At 42.7% G+C, this 17,500-nt stretch overlaps 1 protein-coding gene across 1 annotated transcript in view; it reads left to right on the top strand.

Moving 5' to 3' along the window:
* LOC308282456 (voltage-dependent T-type calcium channel subunit alpha-1H-like) overlaps window positions 1-17,500 on the top strand; it is a gene marked incomplete at its 3' end in the record, with an annotated part of 293,092 nt that overhangs the window by 120,344 nt on the left and 155,248 nt on the right. Inside the window, exons 12-13 of the mRNA XM_080722802.1 lie at window positions 2,662-2,813; window positions 10,828-11,013. Of these exons, the coding sequence (XP_080578928.1) occupies window positions 2,662-2,813; window positions 10,828-11,013 (338 nt within the window). The remainder of the gene's footprint in view (window positions 1-2,661; window positions 2,814-10,827; window positions 11,014-17,500) is intronic.

The following is a 17,500-nucleotide window of genomic DNA, read 5'->3' as shown; positions in this document are numbered from 1 at the left end:
CAGGCCTGAGATGACGTACAGTTCTTACTGTACGAGGAAATGCTTTCCTGCTGCTTCCATTGTTTACATGACTGACAGCACTGTAGAGAGAGAGAGAGAGAGAGAGAGAGAGAGAGAGAGAGAGGGAGAGAGAGAGAGAGAGAGAGAGAGAGAGAGAGAGAGAGAGAGAGAGAGAGAGAGAGAGAGAGAGAGAGAGAGAGAGAGGAGGGAGAGGGAGAGGAGAGAGAGAGAGAGAGAGAGAGAGAGAGAGGGAGAGAGAGAGAGATAGAGAGAGAGAGAGAGAGAGAGAGAGAGAGAGAGAGAGAGAGCTGACAGAGGCATAATGCTGTCTATACAGGTGTCTGTCAGTATGTCCGTTCGTATACGTACGTAACGTTGTTTCATATTGAGATTGGCACATTTCCTGGGTCAAGCTGCCCAGATCACACATGTCACATGGGTCTTCTTATTCTTTCACTCTCAAAAAGCGCCTGCAATGCAGTGCATTTGATACTACATTGCAGTGCACATCACGGTGTGATCACTGCTTGTCTGTTTTATTTTTATTTGTGTTTATTTTATGTGTATTTCGTTGCTGAGTGAGGTCAGCAGACAAAGTGACGTGAGTGAGATGACAAAAAACCTGGGTGAAATGTGCCAATCTCAACAGGAAACAACGGTATAGTACATACGGACATACATGTAGTTGTGTACAGTATCCCAACACTGTGAATGCCTCATCTCATTCACCATACTATGAGCTAACCCTTCAGTCAGTGTTTACCACAGTGCTGTTGTGATGCCTCTGAATGTACCGCTAAATACCTCTGTTCCTGCACTGTTACTTTAGGCCTGGAATTATGTAATGCTTTTAACTATTGAAAAATAGCAGATATACAAGCTCACAGCGCGGCACAGACTGCTTGAATATATCTTTTAAAAGCCAACATTTGTAACTCAACTATTTGCTTCTGGGTGGTCCCTGGAACAACATGTTTTGAGACCAAATGTTGTGTATTAGCATGACGGACTCACAGAGAGAGAGAGCTCCAGGTTCTCATAGGAACTGACGGTCGTGTGTGTGTGTGTGTGTGTGTGTGTGTGTGTGTGTGTGTGTGTGTGTGTGTGTGTGTGTGTGTGTGTGTGTGTGTGTGTGTGTGTGTGTGTGTGTGTGTGTGTGTGTGTGTGTGTGTGTGTGTGTGTGTGTGTGTGTGTGTGTGCGTGCGTGCGTGCGTGCGTGCATTGCGTGTGTCATCGCTCAGCAGCTGTTATTTCCTACACTGGACTATGGTGATTTCTAAAATGTCTAGTTCCATTCCTTGATTATGATTGGCCGGTTGCTGTGGTATATGAGACTATAACCCACACCTTGAATCAGTTTATATCAAACCCAGGTGTGTTATTTCTTTCCACAGTGTTCCACAGTGCACCAATTATCTGCACCTGTGTTGTTTCTGCAGCCTGGCTGGGAACTACTTTCTTGTAGGCTGGGGACTACTTTATGGCAGATCAGACCTTATAGTGAATTATTAGTGAAATAGAACATTTTTAATTTGTACATGTCTTAGATTTTTCAGGTTGCCATATTGTAACCATTTTAGAAAAGCAATAAGCCACGCGAGGCTTGTGGTTACCTGTATTTTACACCGGCTGAGAGGGTTGGAGACACTCGGCTTCGCCTCGTGTCTCCCTACGCCTCTCAGCCGGTGTAAAATGCCAGGTAACCACTCGCCTCTTGTGGCTTATTGCTTCAATAATTTACCAGAACAGCTCTGAAACACATCTCCATTCATTAACAGTGTAGGCCTATAATAGTTTACAGTTTACAGTTTACAGTTTAGGCATTTAGCAGACGCTTTTAATCCAAAGCGACTTACAATAAGCAGATAACATCACAATAATAAACAAGATAATATGTCAGTACATCATCAACAATATAACAAATGCAAATGGATATCTATCTAGAAAAAACACAATATAATCAAAGTTCTGAAAAAACCTAAAAAACAAAAACAAATGCTAACTAGCTTCATGTATTCATTGATTCTTTTTTCTGTAGTGCTAAGGGTTTAGGTGGAGTCTGAAAAGGTGAGTCTTCAGTCCACGGCGAAAGCTAGCGAGTGAGTCCGTTGTTCTAAGTGCGACAGGGAGTTTATTCCACAACTTGGGGGCCAGGAGGGCAAACTGTCTCGGACGAGTGGATTTTTGCCCTGGAGTTTTGAGCGATAGTAATAATAGTAATTTGTAGATTTGTTTTGAGGTGTCCTTATCGTACTCATCACTGTGTCAAGTATGAATCATTGAACTGGTTATCACCCCAAGCTATAGGAGACATTTTAATTGGTTACTTTTTGTTTTCAAATGTTTCTGTGTGTCCTCCCCAGCCCCAGGGTTTAACTGTGTGTGTGTGTGTGTGTGTGTGTGTGTGTGTGTGTGTGTGTGTGTGTGTGTGTGTGTGTGTGTGTGTGTGTGTGTGTGTCTCCCAGCCCCAGGGTTTAACAGTGTGTGTGTGTGTGTGTGTGTGTGTGTGTGTCCCTCCCAGCCCCAGGGTTTAACTGTGTGTGTGTGTGTGTGTGTGTGTGTGTGTGTGTGTGTGTGTGTGTGTGTGTGTGTGTGTGTGTGTGTGTGTGTGTGTGTGTGTGTGTGTGTGTGTGTGTGTGTGTGTGTGTGTGTCCCTCCCAGCCCCAGGAGCTGACAGACATCCTGGAGGTCAGTAACATGGTCTTCACCAGCCTGTTCAGTCTAGAGATGCTCATCAAGCTGCTGGCTCTGGGTCTGTTTGGGTACGTCAAGAACCCTTACAACGGCTTCGACAGCGTCATCGTCATCATCAGGTGAGAAGAACATCCACATGAACACCCTGTCTATCTATGGAGCTCCCTGACAGGACCCATAAACCACAGAATTTTATAAGTTTTAACTCATTTATAGCCGATCCTGCGAATACTCGTGAAATATTAAAAGGTGTCTAGAGTGTCGATCCCGCAATGTCGCGGGCTATTTACTGTATATAAAGTAAAGCTGGCAATGGCTACGTACCCTCCATTGAAAAGTGCTGGCACGGGTGGAATCGCCGATTCATCATCATCGAGCATCCACGTGCACACAATAGTGATCCCATAACATGGAAGCCAACGGTCTTTCTCATCTTTAATGTCCATTTTCTCCAAAAAACACTTTTGATGCCAAGGATGTCATTGGATTCTCAGTAAAATAGCAAAAGTATAAAGGGATCCATCTTCCACACCTGTTTACATTTCGACCACAAGTACTTCCGGGTGAATCTCCGTCAAGTAGGAATTTGTTGGTTAATTAAAATACTTTTTTTTATCGAAAAAACTGAACTAAAAAAAGCGGAACTAAACCTCTCGGAACGGTTTCTTCACGGACCCATTTGATTGCTGCACCATTACCATGGCAACCGGAAGCAGATGCTTCCGAGCCGTGGGATGGTTCCATTCACTCACTGTTTATACAACACAGAAGCCAGTTCTTGAACGGATGGTCCGTTTTTCGACCAAGTTTTTTAAATGTATTTTGAAGCTTTGGACAACGTAAACACACACGATGCATGGTTGGAGTCGTGCACGACGGGTATTCTCACGACCGCGTTAAAAGGTAAGAGAAGAAAGGCAGTGAGCTACATAAGGACTTTCTCGGGACTATCGGGACTTTTAGACAATGAGTTAAGCCCATATCTGGGAATGCCTATATATATATATATATATATATATATATATATATATATAGGGTCAGTCTACCAGTGTGGTGCCGCGGCGACACAAGTCATACTTGCAAATTAATTCCGTTCTTGTCCCTATGCCCATATATGAAGATCCCTGATGTCAGCTTGGAATGCCTATATATGGACATATTGTGTGAGTCTCATGTGGTCTATAACATAAGACATCTATGATGTCAGACGTCAGTCATATCCATATTTTCGGACCCCTGTTGAAGACCTTCTCCTTAGGGCGTCTTACTGACCGGCAGTGTTAACACAAAGGCTTTTATTTTACTGTGTGGTTCTGCTATCTCTGGTCTGTGTGTGAGAATGACATGTCAAAGGGTTCATCCATGCATAATGTATGCAAGTCATATTTCATTCATGACAACAGCGAGCTTCCATGTCCGACACGGAGGAGGAGGTTATTAATCCAGGAAGACCGGGAACACATTAGATTTTAACCACTTTAACCATTATTTTATCATTTAACTATTGAAAAATAGCAGATATACAAGCTTGAGCTTGTAGATCTGCTATTTTTTGAAAAATCCTGAAAATGTGTGCAAGTCTTTGAATATCTTTGACCCCATCTTTGACCCGACTTCTAAAATCCTTCCTCTAAATCAGTGGTTCTCAAACTTTCTCATGTCAAGGACCCCCAAAATTACATGTAGCCTATTTGGCCGCGGACCCCCATCTAAAAATATGTTGTTCCAGGAACCCCCCAGAAGCAGAGATTTGAGTTACAAAAGTTTGCTTTGAAAAAATATATATATTGAAAAATGTGCACACATTTTCACGATGTTTTCAAAAATAGTGCCACGCTGCGAGCTTGTAGATCTGCTATTTTTCAATAGTTAAAGCATTGAATAATTCTAGGCCTAAATGTTTTAATCCATGGGAGTCCCACGGTGCCTTTGTTACAGATCAGGGCAGAAAGCTTCTCTCTCCATATTCAACCTTTAGTGTTATTTTTACCCCTTTTTCCTCCCAAATGTATGGTCCTTATGACAATGAATGTATGGTCCTTATGCCAATTAATTCCTACCCACACACATTTGATTTTTTTCTTTTCTTTTTGATTTTTTTATCCCACATTTTTTTTATCCCACATTTTTTTTATCCCACAATTTCATTACTCATTTTTCACCCAGTGTCAATTATCTATTATGTAATCCTGGGCTCTGCTCTCCCTCTGCCAACCTGGGGAGAGCAACAGACTGACCTCATGCTTCCTTCTATGCATGAGGAGTCCAAGCTGCTTCATTTCATCTGACAGGGGGGAGTTTCCCCCGGTTGGACGTAGCTCGTGGAAGGAACACGTTATTCCAACCAGTGAGGAGCCCCCACCGGGAGGACGTACTGTTGTATCCTACTGACTCACCTCACCCAGTGAGGAGCCCCCACCGGGAGGACATACTGTTGTATCCTACTGACTCACCTGCCAGTGAGGAGCCCCCACCGGGAGGACATACTGTTGTATCCTACTGACTCACCTCACCCAGTGAGGAGCCCCCACCGGGAGGACATACTGTTGTATCCTACTGACTCACCTGCCAGTGAGGAGCCCCCACCGTGAGGACGTACTGTTGTATCCTACTGACTCACCTCACCCAGTGAGGAGCCCCCACCGGGAGGACGTACTGTTGTATCCTACTGACTCACCTGCAGGACACTCCCCGCTGACTGGTGTTTTATAAATAGTGAACCGATGAGTGCGATGTCAAATAGGGCCATACCATCTCCATACCTACAGTCTGGTCCGATTCCATTTATTTAGTGATCCTTAAAGAGGCGGTGTCATGATTTCTTTCTGATGATCAAGTATTATGATTATACTAGGAGGAAGATTTTTTTTTCCCCAAAAAGTGTACAGAAAGTGTTAGAATTATTATTTTTTTAATGTGGCCACACCCACCAGTTCATTAAGTATGCCTGGTTGTCTTGGTGGGTGGTGACCCAGCTGAAGTTAGCCACACCCACAGTGTTGTTGGATGGTGAAAAGGGGAGGGGCTGGGTTTATGATTGGTGATGGAAGTAACCAAAAATACACAGGGAAGGCACATTTGCACATTATAGAGTAATGTTAACTCCATAGACACATACAAAACATATTATAACCACACCTGGGGGTCTGTTAGAGTAATGTTAACTCCATAGACACATACAAAACATATTATAACCACACCTGGGGGTCTGTTAGAGTAATGTTAACTCCATAGACACATACAAAACATATTATAACCACACCTGGGGGTCTGTTAGAGAAATGCTAACTCCATAGACACATACAAAACATATTATAACCACACCTGGGGGTCTGTTAGAGTAATGTTAACTCCATAGACACATACAAAACATATTATAACCACACCTGGGGGTCTGTTAGAGTAATGTTAACTCCATAGACACATACAAAACATATTATAACCACACCTGGGGGTCTGTTAGAGAAATGCTAACTCCATAGACACATACAAAACATATTATAACCACACCTGGGGGTCTGTTAGAGTAATGTTAACTCCATAGACACATACAAAACATATTATAACCACACCTGGGGGTCTGTTAGAGTAATGTTAACTCCATAGACACATACAAAACATATTATAACCACACCTGGGGGTCTGTTAGAGTAATGTTAACTCCATAGACACATACAAAACATATTATAACCACACCTGGGGGTCTGTTAGAGTAATGTTAACTCCATAGACACATACAAAACATATTATAACCACACCTGGGGGTCTGTTAGAGTAATGTTAACTCCATAGACACATACAAAACATATTATAACCACACCTGGGGGTCTATTAGAGTAATGTTAACTCCATAGACACATACAAAACATATTATAACCACACCTGGGGGTCTGTTAGAGTAATGTTAACTCCATAGACACATACAAAACAGAAAAAAGTACAAAACTATGGCACCGCCTCTTTAACACTTTGAGTGCCGACTAAGACGTCCCCAGGCGTCAGGTAAACAACATTGATTTGATTGATCATGGCAGTCAACCGTTATTATTTATGGGAAACATCTGACATCCAAGATGTTAATTATATTGCGATGCACGTTAAACATGTTTTATAAACAATACAACCCGTTAAAAGTTGAATCATACACTTCACTGGAGCCAGATAACGTCAGACAGTCTTTCTGAAAGAAACATAAATACTAAATGCCACAATTTCTTTTGGTGCATAAAAAATGTTGATATTTGAGAGAATGGATGGAGTATCAACAAAGAGCTTACTGATTAAATAATGCATGCATGATGATGCATGGGAACACAAGGTCCAGGTATTATTTTTTTCGGTACTTGCATGCGTTCCTCCCGACAGACACGGGGACCGCACGAAGAGGAGGGGGGGACCGCACGAAGAGGAGGGTGCATGCGTTGTGGTTTCCATGGCGATACGCATCCTTCAGGTCAGGGGAGAGTTAACCTTCCATGGAAACTCATTTATGTTCCTGCCAGGACCTCCGTGCAATGCACCCTCTGTGGCTTCTATCAATCTATTGTTGTTACTGTGCTGTCAGGACCTTCTATCAATCTATTATTGTTACTGTGCTGTCAGGACCTTCTATCAATCTATTGTTGTTACTGTGCTGTCAAGACCTTCTATCAATCTATTGTTATTACTGTACTGTCAGGACCTTCTATCAATCTATTGTTATTACTGTACTGTCAGGACCTTCTATCAATCTATTATTGTTACTGTGCTGTTAAGACCTTCTATCAATCTATTATTGTTACTGTGCTGTCAGGACCTTCTATCAATCTATTATTGTTACTGTACTGTTAAGACCTTCTATCAATCTATTATTGTTACTGTGCTGTCAGGACCTTCTATCAATCTATTATTGTTACTGTGCTGTTAAGACCTTCTATCAATCTATTATTGTTACTGTGCTGTCAGGACCTTCTATCAATCTATTATTGTTACTGTGCTGTGAGGACCTTCTATCAATCTATTATTGTTACTGTGCTGTCAGGACCTTCTATAATCTATTATTGTTACTGTGCTGTTAAGACCTTCTATCAATCTATTGTTGTTACTGTGCTGTCAGGACCTTCTATAATCTATTATTGTTACTGTGCTGTTAAGACCTTCTATCAATCTATTATTGTTACTGTGCTGTTAAGACCTTCTATCAATCTATTATTGTTACTGTGCTGTTAAGACCTTCTATCGATCTATTATTGTTACTGTGCTGTTAAGACCTTCTATCAATCTATTGTTGTTACTGTGCTGTCAGGACCTTCTATCAATCTATTGTTGTTACTGTGCTGTTAAGACCTTCTATCAATCTATTATTGTTACTGTGCTTTCAAGACCTTCTATCAATCTATTATTGTTACTGTGCTGTTAAGACCTTATATCAATCTATTGTTGTTACTGTGCTTTCAAGACCTTCTATCAATCTATTATTGTTACTGTGCTGTTAAGACCTTCTATCAATCTATTATTGTTACTGTGCTGTTAAGACCTTCTATCAATCTATTATTGTTACTGTGCTGTTAAGACCTTCTATCAATCTATTATTGTTACTGTGCTGTTAAGACCTTCTATCAATCTATTGTTGTTACTCTGCTGTTAAGACCTTATATCAATCTATTGTTGTTACTGTGCTTTCAAGACCTTCTATCAATCTATTATTGTTACTGTGCTGTTAAGACCTTCTATCAATCTATTGTTGTTACTGTGCTTTCAAGACCTTCTATCAATCTATTATTGTTACTGTGCTGTTAAGACCTTCTATCAATCTATTATTGTTACTGTGCTGTTAAGACCTTCTATCAATCTATTATTGTTACTGTGCTGTTAAGACCTTCTATCAATCTATTATTGTTACTGTGCTGTTAAGACCTTCTATCAATCTATTATTGTTACTGTGCTGTTAAGACCTTCTATCAATCTATTGTTGTTACTGTGCTGTTAAGACCTTCTATCAATCTATTGTTGTTACTGTGCTGTTAAGACCTTCTATCAATCTATTGTTGTTACTGTGCTGTTAAGACCTTCTATCAATCTATTGTTGTTACTGTGCTGTCAGGACCTTCTATCAATCTATTATTATTACTGTGCTGTCAGGACCTTCTATCAATCTATTATTATTACTGTGCTGTCAGGACCTTCTATCAATCTATTATTGTTACTGTGCTGTCAGGACCTTCTATCAATCTATTATTATTACTGTGCTGTCGGGACCTTGAACCTTCTATCAATCTATTATTATTACTGTACTGTCAGGACCTTCTATCAATCTATTGTTGTTACTGTGCTGTCAGGACCTTCTATCAATCTATTATTATTACTGTGCTGTCAGGACCTTCTATCAATCTATTATTATTACTGTACTGTCAGGACCTTCTATCAATCTATTGTTGTTACTGTGCTATCAAGACCTTCTATCAATCTATTGTTGTTCTGTCAGGACCTTCTATCAATCTATTATTATTACTGTGCTGTTAAGACCTTCTATCAATCTATTATTATTACTGTGCAGTCGGGACCTCCTCATCCACTTTATCCTTCCAAGAAATGTCTTGGGCCTTCATTTGGATTAGAGTCCAGTGGAAGAGAGACAGACAGACAGACAGACAGACAGACAGACAGACAGACAGATCTTGAGCCCCTGCCCTTTTATCTATCTGTAAAAAGTGTCCTCTCCAGATCATGGATGCAGTTTTCACTATGGTGAAAGAAATGCAAACGACCCCTCTTTCCATGCCATACCTGAAGGCAGAATTCAAGAGAATTGCCTCGTCCAAACTCTCATGAACTTGAATGCAGCATCTTATGTTGAAAGAACTGCCCTCTCTGTGTAGAAATCCATGCCGTTACGCCATAAACTTTAGCATTGACTTGTTCATTGTGGCACCGAAAATAGCCGACCTCCAAGCTCACGAGGTCTGCTATTTTCAATATTTTCACCAAAAGGCCCTTTTAGACATTTCAGCCCCTGCCTCTCTAACATTCTCTGCACGTCCCTGGTACTGAGGATGTGTAATGTTCTATGGAGAATGTGAGCTCAGTACAAGCCTCTTATCTTCCAGTAGCTGTTGTTGTTGTTTTACTGTGAAAACAGTCCATTAAAAGTTGTTTTACTGTGAAAACAGTCCATTAAAAGTGATTCCCCAGTCAAACGGATTCCCAGCAGAACACAACTGTCCTTCCAGCTCCTTGTACAGCCTATAGACTCTATAGTAGGCTATAGAGTGTTGCACAGGGGGGAGAAACTCAGTGTCTTTGCACTAGTAAGACGCCTCAGGGCGACAAGCGACCTCACCCCTAAAGGGCGAGGTCGCACCACAGGGATGTGGACATCAGGGTTGTGGACATCAGGGATCTCCATATATGGGCATAGAAAGGGATTTGTTCCCCCTGGCATCACAGGGATGTCTCTAACATCTAACATTAATATTGTGACATCACAGTGAAGCCAAAGCGCGATGTCAGAGAGCAGCAAACCCAATCTGGTAGAATGGTTCCCCTGACATCACAGTGACATCGTAAAAATGTGTACGCGTGTGCACGGACGGACGCGGACAAGCTGTGACGTTTCTCATGGTAAACTGCGACCTTCTCATGGTAAACTGCGTCGCAATAAATAAACCAGTAAGAATCCCTAATCGGGAGATTAGGGATTTTAGGGCAAAATCTGTAGGAGCAGTGTCCAAAAATGTGTTTGAAAAAATCGTCCTGATGGTGGCGCTATATGGGACAGATCCATGTTGAAGACATGAGTGTAGACCAAATGTGTACCGATTTACGTGATTTTAGGGCAAAATTTGCAGGAGCAGTGTCCAAAAATGTGTTTTGCAAGAATCGGCCTCATGGTGGCGCTACAAGAGGGCCATGTGCAAAGACAACACACAGCTAGAAGCTCAGCTCAGTCACCAGGAGAGTCAGAGTAAAGTCGCTGCTCTCTGGAAATGATCGGATCCAAATGTGACCTAAACGTCAAACAGGTTGTGCAATCGTTACACTTAAATCGTTACACTCAACTTAAATCTCTCTCCTGTGTGTGTGTGTGTGTGTGTGTGTGTGCGTGTGCGCGTGTGCGTGTGCGTGTGCGTGTGTGTGTGTGTGTGTGTGCGGCAGTGTGTGGGAGATCGTGTGCGAGGCGGAGGGGGGTCTCTCGGTGCTGCGGACCTTCCGTCTCCTCAGGGTCCTAAAGCTGGTGCGTTTCCTCCCGGCTTTGAGGAGACAGCTGGTGGTGCTGATGAAGACCATGGACAACGTGGCCACCTTCTGCATGCTCCTCATGCTCTTCATCTTCATCTTCAGGTCAGTGGGGGTCACCCTGTGGGGGGTCACCCAGTGGGGGGTCACCCTGGCCACAATAGCCGATGAAAACGGCATGAACCTACAGACACCGGAAGTGGTGGAAGTGCTGCGGTTAACGAAGTTACGTCATGCGTTGCAGTCCGTTTACATAGAGATTGTATTGTAGCTCTTAATTCACTCTTAATAGGTGTCCTTTGCTCAGAATCCATGTTTTTGTTTGGATATTGTTTATTACTAGCGCAACCGACGGGTCGGGAGAAGTAGAACAGTTTTTTTCGCCAGCGGGGAATATGAAAAAACAATAACATCTGGTGAAATTCTCCCGGTGGAAGTAGCACTGTTTCATGCCGTTTCAGCCTATGGTCGTTACCAGGCTTTTCTCTTCGCAGATGAGTAAGCCTGGCTACGCAAGGCTAGTGGGGAGGTGTGGAGCACACATAAGCCCCTTTTCCACTACAAGGTGGAACCAGAACTTTCAGGAACCTGAACCAATTTTTTTGGTGTTGATTTCGTCGACTAAAACTATGACGAAAAATGTTTGTCGAAAACGAAATAAAAACGAAACAAAAACTAAGCTGTGGTGACTAAAACTAAGACTGAATATAATTGACAATTTCATCAACAAAATAAAAACTAGACTAAAACGTTAGGGAGGGACTGGTGGAGAAGTGAGTCATTTTATGTTTGGTTTCGCTCAGGTGTTGTGTCTGCGACGCGTTGTGAGCTTGTAGATCTGCTATTTTCAGCACACAACCAAGTGTAAAATCAGTCATTACGATGCCATCAAGGCCTTCCCGGTTAGTTCTGGTCATATGGAAACATAAGCAGAACTTGATCCCGGAACTTCACAGGTTCTTGAAAGTTCTTGGTTCTGGAAGACATCAACGGGGGCTTGAGCCCCTGCCCTTTTACCCATCTGTAAAAGAGTGTCCTCTCTCTCCAGACCATGAATGCAGTTTTTACTATGGTAAAAGAAATGCAAATGCCCCCTCTTTCCATGCAGCGTTTAAGAGACTTGCCTTGTCCAAACTCTCCTGAACTTGAATGCAGCATCTTATGTTGAAAGAATTGCCCTCTCTGTGTAGAAATCCATGCCGTTACGCCACATCTCCAGTATTCACTTGATTATGCTTAGTTCAGTGTGGTATCAAGTAACGAAAATAGCCGACCTCCAAGCTCACGACGAGTCGCATCACGACCCGTTGTGAGCTTGGAGGTCTGCTATTTTCCATATTTCCACCAAAAGGCCCTTTTAGAACGTTCAGCCCCTGCCTCTCTAACATTCTCTGCACCAGGGGTTCCCAAACCTTTTTGGCTCAGGGCACCCCACACATATTTTTTGCATCCGAGGCACCCGTACATTATAATCATAATTTTCACTCCCAGCAAATTATATTTATGGCATATTTTAGCGATTATGTAGCCATGAAAACGTTGAGATAACAGCCATTTTGGTTAGAATTGTCTGAAATTTTTTTCACTTCAAGTCTAAAATGATACAAAATATTTTTAAGTGTCCAAATGAATTCCAAATATTATCAAATTATCTTGCGGCACCCCTGGACTGCCGTCACGGCACCCCAGGGTGCCCCGTCACCCACTTTGAAAACCCCTGCTCTGCACGTCTCTGGTGTGCAGGCACTTCCACACCAAATCCGTGATGCGTGTGTGAAAGCACTTCGGGAGCATACGTGACAGTCCGTCTAGTGCGATACGGCAAAGTTCACTCTGATGTCCAGAGTATCAGACGGACTGACAAGGACAGATTAATTTGAATAAAGTCAATCTCAACCGACTTTATTCAAATCTTGTCCGTGCGCTGAGCTCCACGGAGTTGGTGTGTAAGTGCCTTGTGTGTGTGTGTGTGTGTGTGTGTGTGTGTGTGTGCGTGTGCGTGTGCGTGTGCGTGTGTGTGTGTGTGTGCGTGTGCGTGTGCGTGTGCGCGTGTGCGTGTGTGTGTGCGTGTGTGTGTGTGTGTGTGAATAAAACATGAATAATAATTGCTAACCTCTGCACATGATTAATGTATGCACCCTCACACTCGGTCACTCACTCTCTCACACACACACGCACACGCACACGCACACGCACACGCACACGCACACGCACACACACACACACACACACACACACACACACACACTGCACACACACTCACACATGCGCTCTCTGCACAAGCATGCACGCACACACGCAGTCACAGTCACACTCGGCCAGGCCAGATGGCCGGGGACAATTATTATAATCTTTCACTCCTGTCTGTCTGTCTGTCTGTCTGTCTGTCTGTCTGTCTGTCTGTCTGTCTGTCTGTCTGTCTGTCTGTCTGTCTGTCTGTCTGTCTGTCTGTGAGGGGCGCGTAACGATATATTACGACGTCCCATTTGTGTGACTCTGGTGAATGCTAACCTGGTGAACGCTAACCTCAGTAAAACTAACCCTAACCTTCCGTTTGAACACGCTGTTGTTGAACGCACTCATTCTGGCGATTGTGAACGGCGCTTATTGGCTTGTTCGTGCCGCGCCTGGTCTTTGCAATCCCAAGTGCTGAGGAGAAGGGGTGGGAAAATGAATCCACAAGAGGCGAGTGGTTACCAGGTATTTTACACCGGCTGAGAGGCGTTCGCCTCGTGTCTCCAACCTTCCGTTATAAAATACAGGTAACCACATGCCTCGCGTGGCTTATTGCTTTTCTAAAACGGTTACAATATGGCAACATGAAAAATCATAGACATGTACCAATTAAAACTGTTCTATTTCACTAATAATTCACTACAACGTCTGCAAGAAAGTAGTTCCCAGCTGCAAGAAAGTAGTTCCCAGCTTTTTTGCCAACAACACAGGTGCAGATAATTGGTGCACTGTGGAACACTGTGGAAAGAAATAACACACCTGGGTTTGATATGAACTGATTCAAGGTGTGGGTTATAGTCTCATATTCATACTTGTCAGCTGTCGTAACGACGCTGTGGGAACGCCCCCTGGTTTACTTGTGTCGGGCAGAAAACCACGTGATCTAGCACAGACCTCCAGTCTGCAACCCGACAGAAGCGTTTCACTGCCCTCCAAAAAGGATTGCAAAGCGACTTTGCCACATGCCGGACAGTTGTAGTACGATTGGTGTTCTAATAGACGAGGAGATAACTCCGGAGCATTATTTTGCGAGTGTTTAGTGTTGTGTTAGTTGTGTAGTACAGTGTTAACACACTGTACAATGTTGCGTGGTCGGCGAGTCATCAGGTCGTTAGATTATTTCACACTAAACAAGTGACTTTCTTTCTTGAAATCGTCTGTCATAATAATATTGTTGTGGTTTTCACACTATGAGATTGATCACACACTGTCAGATATTTCACCAGGATGATCCTTGCCAAAGCAAGTGTCACAAATAAAATAAAAACGGTTGAAAATGGATAACATATAGCCTATACATTGGGAGGGGGAACAGCATTGTGTAAAGCTATGTCGCATTGTGACATTTTATATTTACAGGGTATAAAGCTTTTGGAACAAATAACAGCATTTCTTCTCAAAATGCATTTAAAGGTAGCAGCTCTGTTTCATACTGTATGTGCAGTAGGTGTCAATCCATGGTTTATTCATAGTTTACTCTATTCACGTCTGTAATAAAAACAGCAAAATATTGTTGAACTCAAGTCTCCATGGTGTGAGTATAATCAATAGAAGAAAAGTCATTTTGAGGGTGAACTATGAAATACATTTTATTTTTTATGTGTTAAACGGACGAGGCTTGCTTAACGAGTTTTAATATGCTACAGCTGGAGAGACAACAAGACGACGTCAATTCTTAATCCAGCAGTGCTGGATTTAAACAACACAATAATCGAATCACGATCATCACATATTGTGTTTGGAAGCTGTTTACTTACTACATTAAGGACTTTATTAATTTGGAACAGAGGATATCCTACAGGTAGGAGGAAAGCAGAGTGGACTTTGTTCAGTGTGTTATTGTCTCTGTTGTTGCGACTTGAGTTAAATGGCCATGGCAGCCCACATTTACATCTCTAAAAGCGTAACACTTTCTCAATTGCCCGGCCGCTTACTATAGTCAATGAATGGAACTGGTTGAGCGACATTCCTAGGCTTAGGTCCTCTCCACACTGTACTGTCCAGTCAGGTCTTTACACAATGGAAATAGAGATTTATTTATGTTTTAATTTAGGCGAGATCAGCTCTCAGTAGGCGGGCGCCTTGTTCGCCTAACGTTCCCTACGCTTCAGTTCATGATATATCCATCCATCGATCTATCCATCGATCTATCCATCCATCCATACAGACAGACATAAGTTCTGTCTGTGCTCACATGCTGTCTGCTCTCATTTAACACGGATCGTTGAGGGTGCGCAGCCTCTTTCATACTGTATGATAAGTTTGCGACAGAGCCAAATATCAATTGCTACTAGATATCTAGAAACGCTCGGGAAGAAATCGCTGAGCGATATATTTTCTTGCGGCCAGATCTTCGGGTGATGATATTTAGTAGTATGTCCTTATTTAGTAGTACTACTAACACTAACCCTATCAGTTAGTGTTGTGTTTTACAGTGAGCATTATTATCAGCTTGCGTATTCTCTTCCATGGGCGACGCTATTGTTGTTGTGACGTTCTACGTGCTTTCTGCCCGACAGCATGGAGGAGGGGGGCAGGGGGCGGAGTCACTGACAAGTATGAATACCACAGCAATTAAAGGGAAACCAGACAATCAGAATCAAGGAATGGAACTAGCCGTTTTAGAAATAAGGGTCGAGTCTCGGGTTGGATGGCTTTTTTTGTTGGGTTCTGAACGTTCAATAAGTTTGACAAATATAGCAGCTCGCAACAACATATTGAAAAAAAAAAAAAAAAAATAGTTCATATTTTGGAACCAAAATGTTGAATTATGAACTCTGAACTGAACTAGTTCATTTTAAACATGGTGAACTGAACTGAACTGAACTTTAATTCCATCAGTCTATAGTAGTTTAATGACTAGTGTAGTAGGCTAGTATTAAAATGTATGTTTTTATGTCCAATGTATTTGTATTTAGGTTCATGAAGTTAACATGGGTATATAACTAAATGCGTTTGAAATTAAATCAAAATGTTACATTTCAGGATTCCAATTAAAAAATAACAAAAAAATATTCCAGGATTCCAATTCAAAAGAAGCAAAAATAGCAGATCTACAAGCTCAAAATGCATCGCGCTGTGATACGTTTTGAGCTTGTAGATCTGCTATTTTTGCTTCTTTTGTATGAGATACTAGAATGACAAAGTAGGACGTAGCAATATGCAATGTGGCCCTCTGGAGTGAAGGTGGAAATATAGTGGCCCTCTGGAGTGAAGGTGGAAATATAGTGGCCCTCTGGAGTGAAGGTGGAAATATAGTGGTCCTCTGGAGTGAAGGTGTAAATATAGTGGCCCTCTGGAGTGAAGGTGGAAATATAGTGGTCCTCTGGAGTGAAGGTGGAAATATAGTGGCCCTCTGGAGTGAAGGTGGAAATATAGTGGTCCTCTGGAGTGAAGGTGGAAACATAGTGGCCCTCTGGAGTGAAGGTGGAAATATAGTGGCCCTCTGGAGTGAAGGTGGAAATATAGTGGTCCTCTGGAGTGAAGGTGGAAATATAGTGGCCCTCTGGAGTGAAGGTGGAAATATAGTGGTCCTCTGGAGTGAAGGTGGAAATATAGTGGTCCTCTGGAGTGAAGGTGGAAATATAGTGGCCCTCTGGAGTGAAGGTGGAAATATAGTGGCCCTCTGGAGTGAAGGTGGAAATATAGTGGTCCTCTGGAGTGAAGGTGGAAATATAGTGGCCCTCTGGAGTGAAGGTGGAAATATAGTGGTCCTCTGGAGTGAAGGTGGAAATATAGTGGCCCTCTGGAGTGAAGGTGGAAATATAGTGGCCCTCTGGAGTGAAGGTGGAAATATAGTGGCCCTCTGGAGTGAAGGTGGAAATATAGTGGCCCTCTGGAGTGAAGGTGGAAATATAGTGGCCCTCTGGAGTGAAGGTGGAAATATAGTGGCCCTCTGGAGTGAAGGTGGAAATATAGTGGTCCTCTGGAGTGAAGGTGGAAATATAGTGGCCCTCTGGAGTGAAGGTGGAAATATAGTGGTCCTCTGGAGTGAAGGTGTAAATATAGTGGTCCTCTGGAGTGAAGGTGGAAATATAGTGGCCCTCTGGAGTGAAGGTGTAAATATAGTGGCCCTCTGGAGTGAAGGTGGAAATATAGTGGCCCTCTGGAGTGAAGGTGGAAATATAGTGGCCCTCTGGAGTGAAGGTGGAAATATAGTGGTCCTCTGGAGTGAAGGTGGAAATATAGTGGCCCTCTGGAGTGAAGGTGGAAATATAGTGGTCCTCTGGAGTGAAGGTGGAAATATAGTGGTCCTCTGGAGTGAAGGTGGAAATATAGTGGTCCTCTGGAGTGAAGGTGGAAATATAGTGGTCCTCTGGAGTGAAGGTGGAAATATAGTGGTCCTCACCATCATCAA

Source organism: Nannobrachium achirus (assembly GCF_963921795.1).
Source record: "Nannobrachium achirus genome assembly, chromosome: 3".
NCBI classification, from domain to species: domain Eukaryota; kingdom Metazoa; phylum Chordata; class Actinopteri; order Myctophiformes; family Myctophidae; genus Nannobrachium; species Nannobrachium achirus.
This window is presented reverse-complemented; position numbering and strand designations above follow the sequence as displayed.